The sequence below is a fragment of the Scardinius erythrophthalmus genome (genome assembly GCF_964197995.2).
Source record: "Scardinius erythrophthalmus genome assembly, chromosome: 13".
NCBI lineage: Eukaryota > Metazoa > Chordata > Actinopteri > Cypriniformes > Leuciscidae > Scardinius > Scardinius erythrophthalmus.
The window spans coordinates 15,793,171-15,817,507 of record NC_138233.1 but is presented as its reverse complement, the minus strand read 5'-3'; the positions used below and the strand labels follow the sequence as shown (position 1 = coordinate 15,817,507).

Below are 24,337 nucleotides of genomic sequence, written 5' to 3'. Positions count from 1 at the left end.
ATTAACTAATGTTAACAGATACAACTTTTGATATGAATAATGTATTAGTTATATTGAAATTAACTGATTAGTAAATGCTGTAGAAGTATTGTTCATTCTTAGTTCAGCTTAACTAATGTAGTAAACTAATAATGAAACCTTATTGTAAAGTGTTACTGTGGAAATTAATGTTGGAGGTGTTTGGACCAGGCGGGGAGAGATAAGACCATTTTATACTTCTTTAATGTAGAAAACTTTTCATTAAAATGATGTTTGAATGTAAAAGAATCTTCACTCTTAATTAAGTGTTTACTGACATTAATGGTAACAAATGTAATTTGAATAGGAATAAAAGAGTATGACTAAAACCAGTGGAGCCTGAGGAATACTGCAAACTCTCGTTTTATTCAGTACACAGACAGATGAAAAAGAGACAAAGTTTAGTCCTTAATTAAATATCCATCAGATTTCAACCACTGGAGATAACGTGATTTGAATAAAAAATATTTACACTACAAGCCTGGAAGATATCTAGAGATTGTTTTACTAAAGTTTAGCTACTTCTATATTTTTGTATATCAATACACAGCCACAGTCATTATGTACAATACAGTCCTACATTTTTATTGTTGTTTCAGCTGGTTATTATAAATAATTGCAATAATATTAAAGATAGCGTTTGATTTATATATGAAACTGAGGGGAGGTTTATAGACTAAATACAACATAGCTTGTAAGACTGCAATGTTAAATGAGAAATCACATTCCAATCTCCTTTTTTTTTCTTAAACTCAAACTAAATTATCAAAGATGTGTAAAACATTCACATTATTGGGTTCTTAGTTGAAAGAAATTAATTGAGGAGGTTATTCAAGACAAGTTACATAATGATTCTTTCAATTGCATATGGTTGACTGTATCCTTAATGTTCAAGGGTTCACAGTAGTTATGTCGATTACATGTTGAAAAGCAAATCCTTGATGGTCATGACAAGATCTACGAACGTGGGGCGCTCATCTGGTCTCTACAAAAAAGAGAGGGCATAAACTTTAACTGTTTGACTTTTGTCATGTTTAAATTTGCATTAATAGATAACAGTTTTAATTCACAAAATGTTTTAACTATTAGTATAAAGCTGTGTACCTCATGCCAGCAGCTGTTCATAATGGCAAAAACTTTGTCATTGGCCATTTGTGGGCGATAAAGCCGGTGACCAGAAGAAATCTTCTCTACTATCTCTGTGTTGTTCCACCGATCATAAGGCATTCTGCCCAGAGTGTATATCTCCCACATCAAAACACCTGTCAGACAAATAACAAAAGAGAAAATGAAACAGTTGGTTTGACAGAAGGTAAAGTTATGCTGGAAATGCAGTGGTAAGTGACGTACCAAATGCCCAAATATCTGACTTGCTGCTGAACTTGCAGTAAAGGAGGACTTCAGGAGGCGACCAGCGCACTGGGAACTTTGAACCAGCAGAGCTGGTGTATTCATCATCCAGAACATACCTGTATGGACAGCAATGATTACTATGCAGAGAAAAAGTATGGCGAATTTTGCATAAATAGTGTTGTCCGCCATGCATTCAATTACCTTGACAATCCAAAATCAGTCACTTTAATGGTCCCATTTGAGTCTACTAAACAGTTCCGAGCAGCCTATGAGACAAAAAACAAAAACATTTTGGAAATATTAATGGTAAAATATCTCTTCCAGTTGAGGAATATTTTTGTGTTACACTAACCAGGTCTCTGTGGATGTACTGATTGGCCTCTAAGTAGGCCATGCCCTCGCTGACATCTTTACACATCTCAAGGAGAAGAATACTGGAGGGGTGCTGCAGGCTCTCTCGTAAGTAATTCAGCAGACATCCATTGGCAAGATATTCTGTGACTATATAGATGGGTCGTTGTTTTGTGGAGACGCCATAGAGCTGGACCAGGTTTTCGTGACAGAGTTTCCTAGTGTTATACAGCAGAAAATGATTTTAGAGAAATAAACATGAATGAAAAACAGGACATACACACTGATAATGAATAATCAAGTGTATTAACAACTTTAATCACAATCACAGATGGAGAAACATACTGTTCAAAATTAAAGTTTTTGAAAGAATCTCTTACACTCTTTTTATTTAATCAAAAATACAGTAGAAAGAGTAATATTGTGGAATATTTTTACAATTTAATACTGTGTTCTATTTAAATATATTTTAAAATTTTAATATTTAATTTATTCCTGTGTCACATGATCCTTCAGAAATCACTCTAAAATGCTGATTCAGTGCTTAAGAAACATTTCTTATTATAATCAATGTTGAAAACAGCTGCTTAATATTTTTTTCAGGATTCTTTAATGAATAGAAAGTTCAAAAGAACATCCTTTATGTGAAATCCTTGCTGAATAATAATAATAAATAATCAAAAAAAAAAAACGTATTGAGCCCAAACTTTTGAACGGTAGTTTCTACTTACATCATGACCTTGGCCTCCTCTATGAAGTCATCCTCCGACATTGAGCCCTCTTTGACCATTTTAATGGCCACGTCATGACGGCCTTGCCATTTCCCATACTTGACCACTCCAAACTGACCATTGCCAAGTTCTCTGATAAATGTAAGCTGACGGGGGTCAATTTCCCAACTTCCTGGAATGAAAAGTAGAGGACAATTTTAGCACTTTGTTTTAATCAACACCATTAAGAACTCTCAGAACCATACAGCCAAATATTTACACTAATATGTTTACATTTATATACTTAGCAGATGCATTTATCCAAAGCATTATATTCAAGGTATGCGTTTTATCACTTCATGGGAATCAAACGTATGACCTTGGCCTTATCAGTGCCATGCTCTAACAAATATAAACTCACCATAACCCAGACCAGCAGTGCAGGGAGCGTTCTGAGCCCGATTTGACACAATGTATTTTAGTCTGCTCACTAGTCCTAAAACAGACATATTTGCTTTGATTAAATACATTTAGAGCCATCATTTGTCATTGTGTATTCACATGCGAGTAGATTTACCTGCTGCGTTGTGCTGGTGGTAATTAATAAGTTCTGGGATATTGCAAAAGTTGTGTTTCTCCGCTAGATAGAACTGGCCTTCTGCAGTGACGCATATGTTGTAGTGTCTGCAACTGCCAACAGCCTCCCTGGGGAGAGACCAGAAATGAAGTTCAATCACTTGGGATTCAAGTCAAACCTGTCTCACAAAGAATTTGAGAGAGCAACAGTGCAGTCCCGTGACAATTTATACAGTGTGAAACTTGAACTGTGAAAGGACTTATCCTAGTTTTGCATGGAGAGATTTACATCTCTCGTCCGTAGGGTCAGTGTTCCACTTTCATTTTGATAAGTTAACCGTGAAACAAATGTGTAGCTTGATCAAACTCACCCACCAGCCTTGGAGAACACAGAGACAGTGTATTTTCCAGTGAATTTGCCCGAGTCTCTCACCAAGAAACCGCCATCTTTATTCTGTTTTTTAAAAAAAATGATGAAAGATTACATTTCAGAACACATTCTGTACATTAAACAAATATAGGCTATATGCTGAATTCAAGTCGGTGTGCCAATGTTTATAATCATTTCAATGTAAAAACAAAACAAGTGATACATTTTATCTGAATTTATATATATATATATATATATATATATATATATATGTATGTATGTATGTATATACAATAATCGTGATATATAATCGTGATATATATATGTAAGAAACATAGCTTTTTATTACAATCATACAGTTTTTTTTTTTTTTTTGATGATAAATCAATTATGTTTTTGATTGCCACCACTGCTCTATACTTACTTCTGTTTTCAGTAAATTCTCTGCCTGGCTGCGGTTGATGTTCTTACAGTACCAACTACAAGACAGATAGGAAATAATCTGTTAAAATGTGGTTGAACTGTGTTTATAAGGTTCTAAATTGTTCACCTTTTCTAACTAGTGTAGAAGGCTGTAGTTGTCCATTTTGTTGAATGTATACTTACTCATATTTCTCCAATCCATTCAAGGCTTGAGCGATGTAGTTACTTGGGATGTAGCCTTCATTTCTGTAAACAGTGTAGGAGATCAGTAATGCTTTTCGTATCTAAGAGAACACAGTCCTGATTGCACAGCTAGTTCCACCTGACTACATATCGCCCACAGCCTGTAAAAGTTTCCCCAGATATGCAAATAATTTGACAGCAGTTCATGTGGTTATCAAATGCATTCTCCATTAGCACATATAAAGAATCTTGAAGTCTACAACAGATGGATCATCCATTATAACCCTAGTGAAAAATAAATATACTAAAATGTATTTGAAATACATTTATTTTATACTAAGTATAGTCTACTACAAATACATTTACATATGTACTTTATATAAATGTACTGTTGGTATGCTAAATTGATATACCTACTATATCTACTAAATTGGAACAAATTTTCAACTTAATGCACTTTAGTTATCCAGAAATAGTGCTAAAGATATACTTATACATACTATTCCAAGTATACTTTGGTACACTTTAAATATTTTATTGTATTATTATTATGAAATATTTTGTTTAATGACTGATATTTTACAGAGATCATACTATCCGTATTAATAGTGGTATTAAACATTTTAGGCTTAATATTAAGAAATGTGCATTGTGCAATAAAAAGTACTCCAAATAAAGTTTCATTAATTAATAATATTTATATCAGTAAGTCTCAAGCAATATGTGAGTAAATATGTTAATGGATTTGCAGTATACTTAGTATGAAATAAATGTATTTTAAATACATTTTGGTATAGGGATTTTTCATATACTAATTCATTTTGCAGTCTCTTACCCATATCTATCTCTGGCTTTAAACCAATTGGGATCGTTGATTTCTAAGAGTGTGTACTCCTCATCTTTTCTCAGCTCTAGGTCATGGGGAGTCACTGGTGCATACTCATATTCAGCTATAACAGTCATGCCCACACTGAAGCCTGGGGGGACTATGGGTGGTTGGGGGGGCAGAGGCCTGGGTGGCTTTTCCTAAAGCAGGACAATAACACAGATCATTTCTAAAGGATAAATCTGATTGTGCATATATTATCACTGACTGGATAGACTGGATAGACTGGTAACTGACCTCCTCAGGTGTTGGCGGAAGAGGCTTTCTGGAATCACGATTCCTGGAACCTCGTTTGAAAACCCCTTAGAAGAAGGGAAAGAAATATTGACATGCATTGAATAAATATAAATGCAGTTTAATTAGCGTTAACTATTACATATTAAATTGATGATGCAATGATGCCTTGTTGAACATGGTTGCAAATCGCAAAGAATCTTTATTGTGTCATTATGCTATGTTGTTCATTTAAACTCTCTGAGTAGCCTACTTTTAGGAAACAAATATTTGGAAGAAAGACCATTCCATTGTCAAATGATGAGATAATTTAGAGGTGGCATAAATGCAAAACAATAAGGGATAGTTCACCCAGAAAATGAATATTCTGTCATCATTTACTTAGGCTACTCTCATGTCATTCCAAACCTGTATGACTTTCTCCTGTGTAGCAATGTTTTTCATTTTTGTCCATACAACAGAATTACTGTAATTACAAGATGGCAACACGTGACGTTTTACGCTGAGCTGAGCTCAAAAGCATCGTGAGCAGAGACCATTGATTGGTGGCAATGGTTCTACGATCTTGGCCTACGATGCTTTTGAGAAACGCAGCCCACACTGGTTGTGCTATGTTTTTGATTCATTAAGAATAACTGGCTTGAAAGAGTCATTCATTGGGGATCGGATTACAATGGTCACGCTGAGCAGTTTCGCGCTGTTGATTCAGTAGCTGCCGATGTATTGAGGGAAACACTGTGAGAAGATTGCTGTACGAAATTTCTTCGGATTCGGCAGAAAAATCAACCTGTGAGAACTGTTAACGGACCCGAACGTTCTGAACTTTACTGTTGAAGTGCGGCAGCAGTGTTCTAATTTATTTTCACACTCTAGTTTTACAGACCTCCATTTTTGGTCTCCAGCACCCTGCAGCCCATGGCCTGCTTCACCTCCTGCTGGCAACACTTCCACATGCCATCTTCCCAGAAGCACGGGTGGTACTTCTGCATCAGGTCCTTGTTGAACCGCACCACTTTAAGACAGGTACATTGGAAACCATTTACATTGAATAAACAGAGTTTTGCATAGGACTTGCATGTTGTGTTATGGGAAACATTCATACTTTTCTCTTTATCTTTTCTATAATGTAGTCCACATAAAGGTGGCTCTCTAATTTGAATGGACTTTGTGATAATGACTCAAAATAAATAGGCTACTGACCATTTTTTAGTTCATGTATCCAGTGCTTGCGAACTTGATCTGACTTTGCAAATATATAAAGGGGACCTTCGTCATAGATTACCTGTGAGAGAAAAGAAAAATACATCACAATACAAAGTTATATAGGCTATGACTTTGGCCTATAGATGAACTGTTGCATTTCAACATAATCTATTGATGCCAAATATTTCCTTTTTCTTTTGTAGCTTAAAGGTATAGTTCACCCAAAAATGAAAATTCTGTTATCATTTACTCACCCTCAAGTTGTTCCAAACCTGTAAGAATTTCTTTCTTCTGCTGAACACAAAGGAAGATATTTTGAAGAATGTCGGTAATCAAACAGATGATGGACCCCGTTGACTTCCATAGTATGGGGGAAAAATACTATGGAAGTCAATGGTGCCCCACAACTGTTTGGTTGCAAACATTCTTCAAAATATCTTTTCTTGTGTTCAGCAGAACAAAGGAAATGTATACAGGCCTTGAACAACTTAAGGGGGAGTAAATGATGACAGAATGTTCATTTTGGGTGAACTATCCCTTTAATTTACTGTACAGTTGTTTATTGCACCTAGTTTCTTTTTAGTGCTATTTTTTTAGGGTTAGGGTTAGGGTTAGGGTTAGGGTTAGGGTTAGCCCTAACCCTAACCCAGGTTGTAAAGTAGACCTACAGGTTTTCATCAAAAGTAACTTTATATGAAGATATATAAATACATAAAGCTCATAATTTTAAGCGTTCATCTGAAAACTGAAAACCACAAAATGTTGTTGTCTGACATTCATTTCCTGGTGCTCTTTCTGTTTGTCGGTGGTCTACTCTAAAGATGGAAAACTCAACTTTTTCTGCTTAAGTTGCTGAAGCTAGCTAGCCTACAGTGTTTTTGTCTGCCAAGCAGTTTTACAGACAGCACCTGTTGAGTTCTGTTGTTCCTCTGATTTCAGACTTTGAAGAGGAAAAGTTTCACTTCTGCTCCATTACTCTTAGCCTCTTATCATGGTTGAAATCCTGAGCAGTGTCAGCTATCAGCTCAGTACTGTTTCGATGTTGTTAGCGCATATATTTACTAGACAGCTAAAGCTGAAACTTATAGTACAGATACAGCAACACTTATTTTAAATTGAAAAGGAAGACATGATTATATTCAATATATTAATGAGGGAAGTGGAAGTAACATGATTGCAGTAAATACACATAGAATGCACGTTAAAATGTTTAGAAATTTTCACATGACCAACGTAGAGTTCCCATTGAAGTTGGTGAGCAAGAATGTGTAGTCTTGAATGGTTTTAAATGTCTTAGTATTTGTAGAGACCCACCTGAAATGGGAAGAGTCGGTCAGGAGGTGCGCTGTCTTCTGGTAAAACAACCTCCACACATTTGATCTTTTCAATGTCCACATAACCCTTCAGGCTTTTCCGCTTCTAAACAGTCAGTAGGATTATGATATTAAAAAGATTTTAAAAAAAAAGTAAATATATTAAAGTCACAATGTAGCGGAAGTAGCGTCAGATCGTTTCTTCCATGTTGTGACGTACATCCAAGTGAAATGGATCATTGAAAATATGATCAATAAGATGCATTTTAAAAATAGATAGAGGGAATTTCCAATTCATGTCAAAATAAAGAGTTCTTTTCCTAACATTTACTGTATGGTAAGAAAATGTCAAATACATGCATACCCCTTTTTCGACGTCATAGTCGTAGTAGGATATTTTGTCCTGAGTGAGTACAAACAGCCTTTCTTTGAAGTTTAAAGGTGAGGTCTTCTTCTTCTGCTGTGACCGTTTTATAAAAATATCCTCCAGAATGATGTCTGGCATGTTAATTTTTTTAATCTGTGTGAATTTAGGGGGAAAAAACAAACTGTCATGCTGAACATATTTCATGTCTTCATCTTTGATTTCATATAGTTAACTTTTTGAGTGATGAGTAACAATTGGTGTTGGTACATATGTATTTAGTATAGTGCTGTCAAATCGATTAATCGCATCTAAGATAAAAGGTTGTATATGCGTGTGTGTGTGTGTGTGTGTGTGTGTGTGTGTGTGTGTGTGTGTGTGTGTGTGTGTGTGTATGAATGTGTATATATATATATATATATATATATATATATATATATATATATATATATATATATATATATATATATATATATACACAGACACACACACACACACACACACACACACACACACACACACACACACACACACACACACACACACACACACATATATATATTTAAAAACTTTTATGTTAGATGCGATTATTCACGATTAATCGATTTCACAGCACTGATATTTAGCATTTAAATATGTAAATATTTATTTGGTTTTGTTCATTTATTTTATGCCCCCTGCAGTCAAACCACTCTGCTTCCACATGTTAGTATCCAACTGTTAGTATCTAATGATAGCACTTATGCTACATCCAGTTTTCCAACAGATCTGTACAATGATTTTGCTTGTCTGAAGCTAAAGGTGGATTTATTAGGCGGGCCGTGTCTGATTAGAAATGGTTTGCATGAGTCCTCCTGTCAGCGTCAATGACATCCTTTGTTGCCAATATTTCCTCCTGTGGATCATGAATGCTTCTTCCTGCTCTGATCTAAGCTGTGAACCTACAACCACACACATCAAGTACTTTTCTACAAACCAAAACTGAACATTCACATCCTTCCCTCCTAAAGGCCTGCGTCGTAGTTTAATGCAATAGCAAGTGGTCTTGGGAACAATATTCTTATTCAGTATTGAAGTTTGAAATATTTATGTAGGCAGTATAAAACAAACACATCGCACTACTGACATTCATCCACAACATCATAAGGGTGCCATTGAATCCAGTAAATGGATGAGAAAGAATGCATTGAGGAAGAAAAGCATTTGTTAATCATTGAATGACCTTTTTGATTAACTTTTTAACTGAATACAGCTTTTAGGTTTACACTACAATCACTAACCTAATGTAACTTCACACATTTACATGAATCAATAAAGATTAGCCTCTACAAGGTTGACTGTTTTTTGCTTAAAACCTTTGTAATGTCCTAATATATTTCTTGTATTCTGATTAAAAGTGCCATAAATAACATGTTTTACTCCAGAGAAGCATTTGGTAAAGTTACCTGTTTCTCAGTGTCCTTTAAAACATCTCAGTTAGTTCTGTTCATCACTTTCAGTGCCTCTGCAATAAGCTTCTCTCACATAGCTGTTAAATGCTGAGTTGTCTGTGCTCTGTGGTAAAGAAACTAAACTGCCTTTTTTTAACACCATGCAAGCATTTCCTGGTTTCTTCTTCTGCCACCACCACCGTCTTTTGACACCTTCAAAAGCTTGTCACAAAAAGTTTGTGTTCAAATCTTTTTATAGTATGTGACAAATATGAACATCACCGGCACTTTATATCTGAGTCGATATACTATATCTCAATAATTTACTATTAAAATAGCACAAGCATCTGCTGCTGTATTAAACACACTCTACACCTGGGTGATAATGGTGTGGGTTTGGTGTTGGTTTAGTATGTCAGGGCTACAGAGCACGAGTATTGGTTATAGCAGCGTTGTTTATCATGAAAGCTTGACAACTTTTTCAAAGGGCAGTGACTTATAAGACTTCATACAGGGAAGTTGCATCAATGTTGATCTGTGATACAGAGGAAGGGGAAACAGTTCGTATCGGCATCAGTAAGCCGTACGAGTCAGATAATTACTGTTAAGCTTGTCTCTGTTTCACATCAGGGTTTTTTTCCAGGCAGATGTTGCACAAGTGTAACCATTTGTTGATTGAACCTATACTGCTTAAAAATGTCCTATAATACTTAGTGTCAGGGCAGGTTCATCTTAATTTTAAGCCAAATCATACATGTTTATGATGCTTAACTATTTGAAAACTTAGCATAAATGAACACATTAATGTACTCCCTATGGTTAGCAGTTTAAATATTTGCTTTTCATTGAAAGTGATGTTGAGCAACAGGAACCTTCTAGAGTGTCCTGCGACTGTAAGGTTCCTGATAAGTATGCCAGTATAGCTCATGTTTGGAGGGAGGGAACTGCATGGGCAAAAGATAGACTGCCACATCATACCACAATTTATCTACACCTCTGTGGTTCCAATGGTTAATATTTTGCTTATTCACTTGGCTAATTTAAACTCAAATGCAACATTTAGTTATTTTAAGCAACCTTTGTGCCTAAAGAGTGCATATTAGTCCCTCAAAGGTACATATTGGTACCAAACGTGTACATATTAATGGTACATATTAGAACCCTTTTGAAGGGTACTGTCCCAGTGACAGCTTTTGTACCTTTTTTTCTGAGAGTGTATGAAGCAGCTTTACAGGAAAATAATGATCAATGATGAGACAGAATTCAATTCAAATAGTGTGATTATTCAGCTGAAGTCAGTTCAGTGTTGATTCAGTTCAGTTCAATAACTGTAAAATTATTAATTGAGTTCAATTCAACTATAAGCAGCTCTACATAAGACAGTAGTGTCGTTATTCACTGTGAGTCAGTTCAGTGTTCATTCAATTCAGTTTAATAACAGGGTCGGTGTTGTGAAATTTGTCAATTATGAAACAAAGTCGATTCAGCTATAAAGCAGCTCTGAAGAAAACAATCCAATTTTCTATATGTCCTCATCATTTTATTAACAACATGTATTCATTACTTCAATGAGCTCATTGTTTCTGCCTTAAAATACATTGTCTAAATTAATACAATGTTAACTAACTGTGTGATTTGTATATGTACATTTCTGAAATCCATTACTTGGACAGTCACCTCTGATAACAGATCACTCTAAACTGTAATGTAGACATGCATTTTCTGTAAAGCTGCTTTAAAATTATGTTTTGTGAAAAGCGTTATACAATAAATCTAAATTGAATTGAATCCATCTCATTGCAGTTCAAGTTTTGTTCTTATCCTACTATATAGCCTACTAAATATCCCAAATGATGATGAATGACATTAGAATATGACAGTAAATGATATTCGATGGAATTTGAATTTGCATCCGTGTACATCACTGAGATCCACCAAAATGGATTATTTTCATTATGTACACATGCAAAGCATAGATGTTAGATATTTTCTGACTGCATTGCCCACAAAGGTGTGTAGGAGAATGGACATTTGTTTAAATGTTAGTTATGAATATTACAATGTTAAAAAAAACAGGACTATGTCCACCACAAACAATAAAGAGGATTCCCTTAAATAATTAGAATAATAATTGATAAATATGAGTTTTAATGACCTATTATTCCCCCCAATCTTCCATGTTTGGCTACTTTCTTGCTAAAACACTGGAAGATTCTGGCTGAAAGAGGTGACAGCGCATGTCTCCAATATAAAAACACTAGCCTGATTCTTATTTTGGATTTCACTTTGAATAAAAGCATCTTCTACATGAAGAAATATAAATGCATAAAAGCTGCACCCTATAAATAACCCTCATTAATAATGTTAACAGTGTCTTTAAACCACTGTGGTATATAACAATTGAATGTGTGATTAGTTTCTCTATCAATTAATTTTATATTAATGCATATCTTCTGTTGTAAGGTAAATGCACTGTTGATTCGCCTTTGTGCAAGATTTGTAAGCAGGATCCATGTTGCATGAACCCCTTCATAAAATGTATTAAAAAATATTATGTGGAATTTAAAATTTGAGAGTTATTTGAGATTTTTTTTTATAACAACATGTACTGTAACTGTAATATTCTTGTTAATTATTATTATTTTTACTTGTGCAACATTATTTTTGTAGCTGTATTTTTTAAAAATGTACTCATAATATTATTATTATGGTTACACTTTAGAATAAGGTTTAATTTCTTAACATTAGTTAACTACATTAATTAACAAGAATGAACAATACTTCTACAGCTTTTATTAATCTTAATGTTAATGTTAATTTCAACATTTACTGATACATTATTCAAATAAAAAGTTGTATTTGTTAACATTAGACAATGCACTGTGAACTAACATGAACAAACAATGCATAGTTGTATTTTTAACTAATGTAAACAAAGATTAATAAATACTGTAACAAATTTATTGCTCATTGTTAGTTCATGTTGGTTAATACATAACTAACAAATGAGACCATATTGTGAAGTGTTACCATTATTGTTGTTAAGGAATGTTGATTTACTTACATAGATCAGTAAAGTAAATTATTTAAGGTGCAAACAGCATTGCACAGAAAAGGAAGAGGAGCTAAAATAGATTAGTTAAGCCAATTTAAGACACCATCATGGAGTGTCCCTCCATTACATTGTATTTAAACTTAGGGTTAGATTTAGCCAGGATTGGGACTTAGTTAAATTAGGATATTTAAGTAGCTTTTATAAACATGCATTAGATAAAAGCATTACTGGTTACTACAGCATTACTACAGTACATCTTGAAACAAAACAATGGCACTGGCATATTTTAAGACATGCCGGTGCAAATTACTTTCAGTTAAAACAGCTCAAACGTGCATTTTACTCTGGGACTAGACTTAAGCCTTGTCTGTGAAACCGGGCATTCATTTGTTTGCTTTGGTTAGTCTCTTTCTATCTTTTCAAGCAACGTTACTCAACGTCTGACCAGTCACAATTAATGGCAAATTACACAATCTTACTCTTTGACAGAGGAACAGTTTTCGGCTAATAAAGAAACCTAAGATACCTTACCTAAGTTGTGTTTTATCCACTGTGATCTGGCACCAGGATGAAACCAGTCAGACTGAGTGCAGGTTATTAAACTGGACTGTGAATGTGATCAACACTGGACAAAACTCCACCCAACCACAGGACTCCTGTTACTCAGTTCCCCTTTTGCTTCCTGCTCATTTTCATACTGTCGCTCATGCAGGGCTGCTGTTAACACTTTCACGCAGTCTGTTGATACTCAAGTATGCTGTATCTAACCAGAGATGTAAAGTCCAGGGGCCAGAAAGTAAAAGTCCTGCCATATGTTTATTGCACCCATGAACTCAAGACAGTTGATTTCACGAATTAGTTCTATCTCCTGGCTGAAAAAACTGTGCTAATTAGCAAATCCAGGTGACTGGAACAAAATACTGATGGACTTTACACCTCTGGATCTACCTGACCTGTTCACAACTCTGATAATCAGTTGGAGAAGGCTGAATCCGATTGATATAAAGCCTGCTATAGACTCTTTCGAAGAATAAGACAATTACAGATGGTTTCTAAATTGTCGTAGCACCAAATATTCACAAAAAAGTGCATGAAATTTGGATGGTTTGAATGTTTTATTTGTCGTTACCAATAAAATAAGTTAATGTACATACTGGCTTGATTTTAGTGGACACCTTAGTTTTGGACTCACATGTCAACCATGCATGTATAAAATCCATAATTCCAAAAAAACGTTTAGGTGATTTTTGGTCATATGCCACAAAACCAATGTATGCAAGTGTGGTGGACAGGAATGAACCCTATGAGCCATTTGGCAAACAAGTCATGTGCCTCCAAAACACATGGTGGCGCTATTACATAATGTATTCATGAACTATAGCAAATTTGTTATATTTCTGACTTATTATTAAAACACATAAACTAATTAGTTTTAACCTATTTTTTTGTTTAAATAAATGTTGTTGTGTAAGATAGTGTGTGTGCATTTATCAAGAATAAATTTAGATTTTCAACAAAGTGTGAAGTGAACATAATTGTGTTTATGATGAAATTAGCCTTAGAGAGTCAAAAGTATCAAAAGTAAAGTTAAATCCATTTTGTTCCAACAATGCTTAAAATGACATTTCCCACCACAGAATGTTTTCAAACACAACACATCATTTCTGATAATTTGACATTTGTTGGTACATAAAATCTTGTTATTGGCCAACTTGTTTTATTTAAGCCTGACCAGTGTTTGTAAGAACATGAGGATTAGATTGAGGAGATGGATATATAAACTGAAGTACAGCTTCAGAAACCTACTGATTAATAAGTGTAATGTGCTTATCAGATTATAGTAATGCAAAAGTACCACTGAAATTTGCACAGATGCTTTATTTGATTCACAGCAATTGCATACATTTCAGAACAAGCCCTAAGATGCCAAATGATTAGTAAAATCCCTGAGGTTCTTTATGCATTTTAAATTGACGGTGCAACCCTAAAACACATTTGATGAAGAACAGATCATGGCTGAACGAGACAATATGTTTCTGTAGTACAGTTCATTTCTAGTGAACCGAAAACATTGATATTGGGTAATACAGGTATGTAAAGTATAAACTCTAGAGTATAAGTGTAAAAAAAGTATAAGTATAAAAAAAAGTATAAGTGTGCGCAGTAAAACATTGATTCTATAGCTGTATTCAAAAGGAAAAAATTCTTAATAAAAGATATTAATCAGGAAGTGTAACTCGATCACATTAGTGCAATAGTACATTTTCTATGTTTCCAAACTGTTTTGCTTTGTAAATCATGTCTTCAAGTATAGCTTTTGATAGGGTTGACAGTGAGAAGTGTCGTGCCTGTAGGATTGACTTGGACCATCACATTTGAAAAGAGATTCTGAACACCCATTTCCTGGTACATGGGCAGGATCTGCGTTACGTTGCACTTCGGATTGCAGAGCTGCCAACTAGGCAGCGTCGCCACGGAAATGGTGAATCGGCGTGGACCACCAATCTCCTGTCTATTCATCACTGCCACGGCCAGCCTGTTGCCAGACAAGGGCCGTTCCCACACCTCAAAACTATTAGCCTGTGGACAGGGAATAAATGCCTTCCAGCTGAGCTCACAGACAGATACCGTAATGAAACAAATAGTAGGTCAAGACCGTAATTTGGTACTAAAGAGGGCTAAGATGCTTTACCTTTAATGTACGATAGCCCTGCTTGCCCAGAGGGTCCTGGTTAATGGCAATGATGTATTTGTTCTGCAGTAGTTCTTTGGCTTTGGGACAGATGTTTCGCAGGTCGTTGGACATCAGAAGCGGGGCAGCCATGATAGCCCACAAGGCCATCTGAGTCTGCTGCTGATCGTGGCTCAGGCCGAAGTTCCCTATGATCAGCTTGAGGCATCATAACCAGAAATATGATATGATTTAAAGTTGTTTGCACTGAGCTTATTTTAAATTACCAATGTAAACTTGTGATTGTGATGTAAGAGTAAAATGATCAGATGTTATGCTTCATACCATGTCAGGGTCATTCCATCCACCTGGTCCTGCCACTGGGACCAGGATCTTCTGATGATCAGCCGTCCAGTCCAGGATGCCCGTCACACTTGTCCACTGGTCACACACATCTCCATAGTTACGCCAGTGATTACAGGTCTTGCGAATTGCTTCATAGTCAGGCTGAAATATAAGATACAGAAAACACTTTTCTACAAAGCGATATTTAAGAAAATGAATTCTACTTTATGAAGCATTATTTGAACCCACTTACAAAAATGCTAGTTTATTCTATTGAAAAGGATAGTCCAACCAAAATCTAAACTTATTTCATTATTTACTCACCCTTATGTCGTTCCAAACCTGTATGACTTTCTTCGGAAGAAGATATTTTGAAGAATGTTGATAACGGTGTGTTTTCGGTTCCCATTGACTTCCATTTTATGGATAAAAAAATACAATGCAGGTCAATGGGATCTTAAACTTTTTGGTTATCAACATTACTCAAAATATCTTATGAATCAGTTGCACAGAAGAAAGAAAATCATACAAATCTTGAATGACATGATTTTCATATTTGGGTGGACTATCCCATTAAGGTGGCAATGTTGTGAAAGTAAAAAGTTACTTCACCTTATATTAAAATATCTCCATGTGTCTCACCTGTTGGTATTGCCACTCATATAATGGCCATTCACAGGAGTATACAATACTTCTGCCTGTCTGGTTTAAAGCTCTCGACATGTTCACATAACCTAAGAAACATCCAAATGGTGTAATACAACAAAGAATTTCTTACCAAAACTCAGAATATTTTTTGCAAATCCACTTACCTTCTCCCAGCAGATGCCAGTCAGGCATGAAACATCCGTCAAATTTTAACAGATCCACACCCCAGTCTGCAAAGGTTTTAGCATCGATATCATAGTATCCTAAACTCCCAGGGTAGCCTTCACATGTTTTTTTGCCAACATCTGCATATACTCCCAGCTTCAGACCTTTGGCATGGACCTGAGAACACATTAAGCTTCTTAAATATACATTCACCTTACAATTTATATTACATTAAGACAGAATTGAGTTTTACTGTGATAGAAGCAAGACAACAGTAGGGGGCGATATATAACTAACAAAAAGATTTGGAGCAGCCAAGTTATGGCATATTGCTTAATGACAACTAAATCTAAATATAGTTATTGTCCTATGGAGAGTTAAGTGTATGCTAATTCACCTTTGAGATGACATTTATGTGGACATGAAGGCATTAAAGGGATACAATTGCCAAGTACATAATCATGTAAATCATAAAATTGCCATATATGTAACCATGTTTTTTTCTGCCACAAACACCAAAAATGTATTATGAAATTATATTAAAATAATTAATTTATTATTTTAAATATTTATTAGATTATTTTAACTAAGCAGAATACCAGCGCTGCTTCTTCTGATCCCCCCTTTTCAACATAAGCAGAAATTAACCACAGCCTTCAAGCCATCTTCGAAGGCGATATGATGATGAATATTTTACTTTCCACTGAAAATCTGAGTTTACATGACACAAGGGCTAAGTAGATGAAAAAAAATTATGTCAATTCTAGGCAATGCCACATGTGAGCCAGATGCAGCCTCTTCTAGCCTTTTATGATGCCAACAAATACCCACATAATCAGCCAACTTTTTGATCCCACTGGGAAACCTCTTTGGGTCGGCCTGTAGACGCCCCTGAGCGTCCCTCTGGTGTGAGGGCCAGCAATCATCAATGCACACAAACTCATATCCAGCCTCCTTCCATCCCTCCTTCACCATCACATCTGCCATCTCCATGAACAGCTCCTCTCTGCCAGGAAACACAAGGGCAGTAGGAAGAGGGTATTATGGTTGAACATCTGCTCACTGTACGGGACAGATTGTCTGCGTGTGCAAGTGTGAAACAGCATCTGTTCTAAACAGTACTCTATGAGACCCATAAATGCCCTTTGCCCTCTTGTGTGCAGAATGAGAAGATGTATGAAAACATTATCTTACATCACATGCTTTAACTGTCTTGACACTCATGTGACATCAGTATTCAGGTATCTAGTTTTCTTCCTCCTCCTCCTCATTCTCCATGTTATTCTCCAATACCATTTTATGCATAAAAATACCAGTTTCGCGTAAATTGATTTTTGGGGATTTCACTTAATCTACTATTCGACTCCATCTACTATATTACATAACTATTTTTAAATAAACTAGTGAAGACAAAAAGGTAGTTAAAACTTTATTTCATTTTTTATTGTAGGTGACCAGTCACCAGACCTGTCTCAATGCACTTTCTAACACATTCACATAATATTTGTTTATAACAACTATGAACATTGTGTCTTCTACCGATTTACTTAGTGATTCTCCATTTTTGACTTCTTTCTTGTTTCTTATTTTATTTATTTTTTATATACTACATATAACATATACTATTGTACTGAATGCTTACCATATTCACATACAGACCATATATAAAAATACATACTAAATAACACACTTTTCAGTATGCACATTCGCAGTCATCAGGTCACGCGCTCACCTAATGCAGTTCTGAGGATCGGCAACACAGTCGATGTTGCACATAAATCTCTCCCAATGCAACCAGCCCATGATAGGAGTTAACGCCAGGCCATTGTCCAGCGCCAAAGCAGGGGCTAATAAAGACACAAGCCCGACAAAGACTATATTTGAGACACGCATGTTGGTTTGCGCTGATGAATGACTGAATCTAAAGGCAACAAGTTGTTACACTTCCGTGTTCACGGCGCAAACATGACGTTAGGGATGGGGAAATGAAGCCTCATGAATCACTTGAGGCTTTCCCCTGACTGTTCCGGGAAAAGATTCAAAGCTTCGAGAGTGTCGAGAACAGCGCCATCTGGTGCTTATTTAAAATAAAGCAGCCAGAAGCCTGTGTTAGAAGCTCTGGCAGATGAAGCAACCACAACACACTCCATAGTTTCAATGTTATGTGTACAAATAAAAGCCTTACATGTTTGTGTTTGATTTGTTCATTAAATAAATATTAGGTCATTAAATATAATTTAAGGACATTGTCTGATAGGATAATCTGTTATTAAATGTCAATAATTGTAAATATCAACCAGACTGAGGCCCCATCCACACTACTGCGTTTTCGTTTAGAAACGGAGAATTAAAACGAATACGATCTCCGTCCACACCAGCGTTTTAGCTGCGTATTAGAATTGATCTCCGTCCACATTAAAACGACTGAAAACGCGGATCACGTGACCATTCACCAACACTGGGCATGCGCGTGCCGGTGTAAACACAACTTCATTGATACAATTATCCCACCATGCGCTGGTTCTTCCCGGGTTAACCCAAAACCGACACTCCATGTACGGTCGATACCGCCGCTGCACACAGGAATTGTCTCAGATCGCTCGAATAATAGCTTGCCTCCGGCGCATGTAGGCAGTTATAGCATTGTAAAATGCAGAATTTACTTGGACAACAGCTGCTAGCAAAGATATACGCCATGACTGATGACATGACACCCAATCATAGAGCCGAGCGTGAGCTCTAGTACGTCATCGTTTCTAAAGTCCTCCGTTTTGACCCGTCCACACTAAAACGCCCTCCGGAGATTCAAAAAGAAAAACGGGTCGGCAGCGTTTCTAAACTTCTCCGTTTAGGGTCTCCGTTTTTGCCGTTTTAGTGTGGACGGGAGGTGCAAACGTAGCAAAAGGTCTCCGTTTTTAAACGAAAACGCAGTAGTGTGGACGGGGCCTTAGGCAACAATGACTCGTTAAATACAATCTGAAGTTCGAGCCTTCTGACACCCAAAGCGAAACACGCACGTGACTGGACAGAAAGTGAGGCTTTGTTTGTCATCGATCACGAGATCATTAAACAAGAGAACCTGCGATTCAGTTGCTTCCATTATAGGCTACTGTCATTAAACATCTATCAACATGATCACAAATTAAAAAAGATAGACAGCATGTCACAATTCACCCTATGTTACAACACTCCGGTTTTTTACATTAGGCTATTTGTTGCATTTACGTCGGAGGGCTGCGCCAAAAATCGCGTTTTGTCTTAGTAGCCTATAGGCTATAATATTTGAACTTACTTTGCGACCGTTAAAAAAGTATGTTCTAAATAGTATGAATGTAGGCCTAATCCGGACGTAGGCTACTACATCAGCCATGCTGTCCTTATCATGTGACCAACCAGCGTCAGTTGCGTCGCTTCACCTCCATTCATAAATCCTCTTCCGTGGTTTAATGGGATAGTTAAGTGTCCATCGAAAGCACACTTCAGAATCTCGCCAGAAGTAGTAGGTCAACAGTGGACTTTTCGCCTACTGTTTTTCGAATACTATGTATTTGGACATACTAGGCTACTCTGTTGGTGTTCTGTTTTTCGCGCGCTATATAGTAGGGAAGTATTTGATTTCGGACACAGCGTAGTAGGTGTTAGGTGGTAGTATAGATTGGAATGCTATTCAGATTAATTTAGTCCTACCATCTTTTTTAGTCCGTACACCTCTGGGTTCATACCTCCTTACCTCCTGTGCTTTCGCTGTGTACACTGAAAAAGGTGACAGTTATGAAAGACAAAATTGACTCATTACAACAGCAATAGCAGTAGGAGTGTTTGCTGAACACTCCAGATCTTTGCTAATTTATTTCTCAACTATCATTTTATTTGGATTGATTCACTATAGATGCACATTATTTTCAAAGATAAATGTTTACTATACTGTAGGTGTTGTAGGAAAAGAAAGATCTTAGCAGTGATTATTTGCATGATTAATCACACAGTCCATAATCTGCCATTGCTTTAATATGAAATTCTGCATTTCCTTGCTGTTCATACCTAAAAAATTGACTATTTGTGGGGAAAAAGTCTGTCCTTTTCCCAAATGTCAAGGGTTTGGGTAACCCTAATATCAACCTAAATATTTTACCAAGGGTAGCCATGATAAACACCATTTATCACTCACAGTTATTTCTATCAAAGCCAAAGCAATGGTGCAAAGGCCTCCAAATGTCATTGTTAAATTTTTCTTGGGCTTTTTGATGGATGGACTAGTCAGTAGGTCTGGCAACAGAACTGGTTTCAGTAGTGTGGCAGGATCCTGGTTTGTAGCAGTGATAAGATTCTTCAATGTTTGATGTTTGCTCCATTGCATGGAAGGAACTGCCTATCTTCACCTCAGCTGTGTATTTTTTTCAAAGGATGGATTGTGGAGGCTCACATTTCTCCTTGGGGCCCAAATGCCTATCCATCACATTTAATTTTGCCACTGTGCCATTTAATTGAACAGGTTGTCACCTCTGGCTTATGTATTGACATGTTATGAAATAACGGATAAAAATGGAAAGGAGTCAGGGGGAACAAGAGGGATTGGTGGGAGGCTCTGCAGTGTGATTTATCAGGATCTTTTGATAAAACAGTCTATCATAGTTTTACTGGATGAAATAGATAATCATTGGTATTTCAGATGTTTGTGTTAGTGTGCATCTCATTTACTTTGTTCATTAAATTTGAGGGTTGAAAGTACTGGAAAGTGCCTAGTTACCTTTTCACTTCCTGTTCTTTGTGAATTCGTAATATGTCACTGCCTGCGAAGCCATTAATCTTGGAACTGGTTGTACCCAACTGATATTGGAAGATGGTTGCAACACCATCCCCCCTTTTCAGTGCTCTTCTTTATGAAGATGCCTGTCAAATGAGCAACCTCAGAAATTATGGTCTTAATTATAATCTTATTGTTGGGTTGCTTTGAAAATGGTTTCCAATAATGGTTTGTTTTTATTACTCTCCAACATTATTAACAATGATCTCATTGTAACTCCTTCATTGAAGAGTTACAAGGCTGAGGTGAGAAAGCTCTAGTATATTTTGAGAAAATCAATTTTAATATTGTGATCAATACACGATCTCGCTTGCAGTCCTCCAAAGCATTACAGAGTGAACAGAAATGACCTTCTTGAATGGTATGATCATTGTACTATAATAGTGTGGCCTTTTACAATCTACTTTTTGTAAAGACTGAATGATCTTTTGCTCTTGTAGTAATTAGATAGAACTGCTTATTTCTGCGGTGTTGCCAGGTAAATAGGACTCTGTGAATTCGATGATCCGCAAAACTGGTGGCGTGATCCTAAAGAAATATAGTCATTTTTCTCCCTTCTAATTCTTGCCAATTCTTCTTGTGACATGTTTTTTAGTTTGGCTTCAATGATAGTGTTTCTTGGTGGAGCAGTTTCTTTATGCTGTGATTTGTGTTGGATGCTTCAGTAATGGCAGGTTTGTTCATAAATATGTACATTGTGCACAATTTTTATTCTGTTTTTATTTTTTATTTTTTGTGTTTAAAACACTTCACACTGACAGTGTGTTTAACCCAGCAATTATTAGTATTTGCTACATCGCATTGCAGTTCATTTGCATAAAGTTGACCACTTATAATGTAACTTTGCTCTAAAGGGATTTTTCACCTCAAATTGAAAATTCTGTCATCATTCCATATCAGTCCATGTGGGAATATCTTCAAAGTATCTTGTTTTATGTTCCACAGAAGAAGAAAAAAGTCACACAGGTTTGGAATGACATGAAGGAGAATAAATTATGATAGTTTTTATTATTAATTTATGAATTGAGGGTAATTCCATAATAATTCCATAACAATACATTTAATAAGTTTACTTATTATTGTTGATCTTTTTGAGTGAAGGTAATTCTTTATTTAATAATATTTGTCTGTCTGATCTGTTTTTTTTTTCTTAGTTAATGAAATTATAGCTTTTTTTTAGGATAGTCCTTTTTAATGAAATTTTAAATTAGATGAAATACTCCATACTAAATGGAGTTTATTGGTTTGATAGACAATGGACAATGCAAAACTCTTGAGAAGGTTTCATTTCCTCTCGGCTCTCACATTGTCATATACTGTAAAGATGCACATGGCACAGTTGACATGATGGATCAAATTTCCAAATCCAGTCTTCAGCATTTTGGTGTTTTTCTCCAGTGCATTCCATTGCGGATTGTCCATTACACTAAATGAAGCCAACACAATCCATTTCCTTTTTGTTACCTATGAGTAGCACACTTATCACCATGGGATCCACTTTCTGTGAGCTAAATTGGATTAAAATTAGTTTGTGTCCTCTTTGAACAAATCAATTTTGGGCATGTGCATGAAGCAGGACTTTATGCCGTAATTATTTTAAGTGCAAATTCATAAAACCTGTATGGTTCTGTCTCTGAATGACGTTACTCTGGGACCAACTTCTAATTATTGTTTTATAGAAACCATGATGATTGTATGCCTTGTAGGTTCAGGAGAGAGCCGTGGTGTAACCCTAAAGTGCTGACGTGGGACCACCAAATTCTGTTTTTCATGTTTATTTCGCTTCCGCCAATAATTATGAACAGCAATATTGTGCAGAGTTGTCAGGGGAATTGCCTACTCCTGGAAGCAAATGTCAACACAGCTTTCGGCTTTAAGAGATTCTGCTTCATTATGTGTTATGCCTCATACAGTTTTCCTCACCTCAGCTGTTTACTATCAAGAGGCGGGAAACAATCTAATTAAGTTGCGGGCTTTGCTCTGGGTTGTTGTTGACCAAAACCCAGCTACAGAAAAAAACATGGCTATGTAGGAAAGTGGAAGTCTGGTACGGTGATCCGGACCGAAAGCTCAACAGATAACAGTCACTTTTTCAGCATTTATTTACATTAGAGAGCTGTGTCTAGAAAGACAAATGGGATCTCCTCCAGTGTTTTTTAAACCCTGCGGTTTAAATGAAACATTGCAGTGAGTTGTCGGGAATGCCTGTTTGGACAGCGTGCAGCTCCGTGGGCAGCAAGCAGTAAATAACAGGGTGTAGGAACTCCTTGAGCTCCTTCCCTCTGGATACAGCATGTCGCTGGCCCCTGGACTGAAACACCATCCTCCATGGGTGATGAGGCAAGCCTGAGCTGCTCTACCACACTTGTAAAAAAGAGAGATGATGTGATTTTTACGATGGGAGGCCCCAGCAGAGACAAATGTTGTTGATAGTGATAATGACAGCACTGGGAGTTGAGGGTGGAGGTGGAGAAATGGTCCATGAGCTCAATTCACTTGAGCCCCAGTTACATCTTTCTCTTCTCCTTTCCTCTCTCTGCACCACATTCCCACTCTCGTCTATTTCCCTCCCTTTGGGTTTGGTAACACACTCCCCCACCCCTGCCACTCCCATAGACTGATCATTTTCTAGTCCTTGGTAGGTAATGGTTTCCATGGCAACAAGGGCTGTTCTCTACCACTTGTTTCCCCTTATTAGAAGGGAATAAAGCGAGAGATGCAAATGATGGTACACTGGTGGTGGTATAGAAACTCAAAAATGTAAATACCATATATTCTCCCTCTTACCTGCTAGGATGCTTAGGAATGTTTAGTATTATTCACAATGTTCACTTGAATGGTGTGATGGTACTTAGCTTGTATACACTGTACAAATGTTTTAGTGTAAACATATAGTCATATGTTCATGTTTTCATAGACCTGTTTTATGTCATATTTTTATTTGTCAACATTAATTTTCATAACAGTCTTAAAATATTTTCATTATCTCCATGACGGACACGCCCCGCCCCCTGAGTACTCGTTTTTTGAGACCTATCAATGATCAAAATGAGAAATTGACAAAAATGTCCATCCCTAACTGGTGTAAGGATAGGTGTTGGTTGTTACTCAGGATGAATGGCGTCTGTTTTATAATCCATTTTGGAGGTCCACTATTCTGTCGCATTTAGTCTGAGGGTGAAGAAGATATAGGCACTGTAGACAAAAGTAAAAAGCGTTGTATATTAAACAAAGG

General features: G+C 36.4%; 2 protein-coding genes across 3 annotated transcripts; both read right to left on the bottom strand.

The window, feature by feature from the left end:
- Nucleotides 1-363: 363 nt before the first annotated feature.
- btk (Bruton agammaglobulinemia tyrosine kinase) lies at nucleotides 364-13,134 on the bottom strand. 2 transcript variants are annotated; one of them, XM_081383578.1, is made up of 18 exons: nucleotides 13,001-13,134; nucleotides 7,985-8,140; nucleotides 7,622-7,726; nucleotides 6,305-6,386; nucleotides 5,988-6,116; nucleotides 5,108-5,172; nucleotides 4,820-5,010; nucleotides 3,985-4,047; nucleotides 3,803-3,857; nucleotides 3,380-3,462; nucleotides 3,010-3,137; nucleotides 2,854-2,928; nucleotides 2,454-2,625; nucleotides 1,724-1,940; nucleotides 1,573-1,637; nucleotides 1,369-1,487; nucleotides 1,123-1,280; nucleotides 364-1,003 (listed from the first exon to the last, which is right to left on the bottom strand). In XM_081383578.1, the coding sequence occupies exons 2-18, from the start codon at nucleotides 8,123-8,125 to the stop codon at nucleotides 935-937; spliced, it is 1,917 nt and encodes a 638-aa protein (XP_081239704.1). In that variant the 5' UTR covers nucleotides 8,126-8,140; nucleotides 13,001-13,134; the 3' UTR covers nucleotides 364-934. The 2 variants fall into 2 exon arrangements, with proteins under 2 accessions (XP_081239704.1, XP_081239705.1); XM_081383579.1 differs by lacking the exon at nucleotides 13,001-13,134 and adding an exon at nucleotides 9,430-9,606.
- Nucleotides 13,135-14,328: 1,194 nt separating this feature from the next.
- gla (galactosidase, alpha) lies at nucleotides 14,329-18,336 on the bottom strand. Its single transcript, XM_081383577.1, has 7 exons — nucleotides 18,031-18,336; nucleotides 17,130-17,304; nucleotides 16,298-16,475; nucleotides 16,128-16,219; nucleotides 15,486-15,647; nucleotides 15,162-15,359; nucleotides 14,329-15,049 (listed from the first exon to the last, which is right to left on the bottom strand). The coding sequence occupies exons 1-7, from the start codon at nucleotides 18,189-18,191 to the stop codon at nucleotides 14,774-14,776; spliced, it is 1,242 nt and encodes a 413-aa protein (XP_081239703.1). The 5' UTR covers nucleotides 18,192-18,336; the 3' UTR covers nucleotides 14,329-14,773.
- Nucleotides 18,337-24,337: the final 6,001 nt, after the last annotated feature.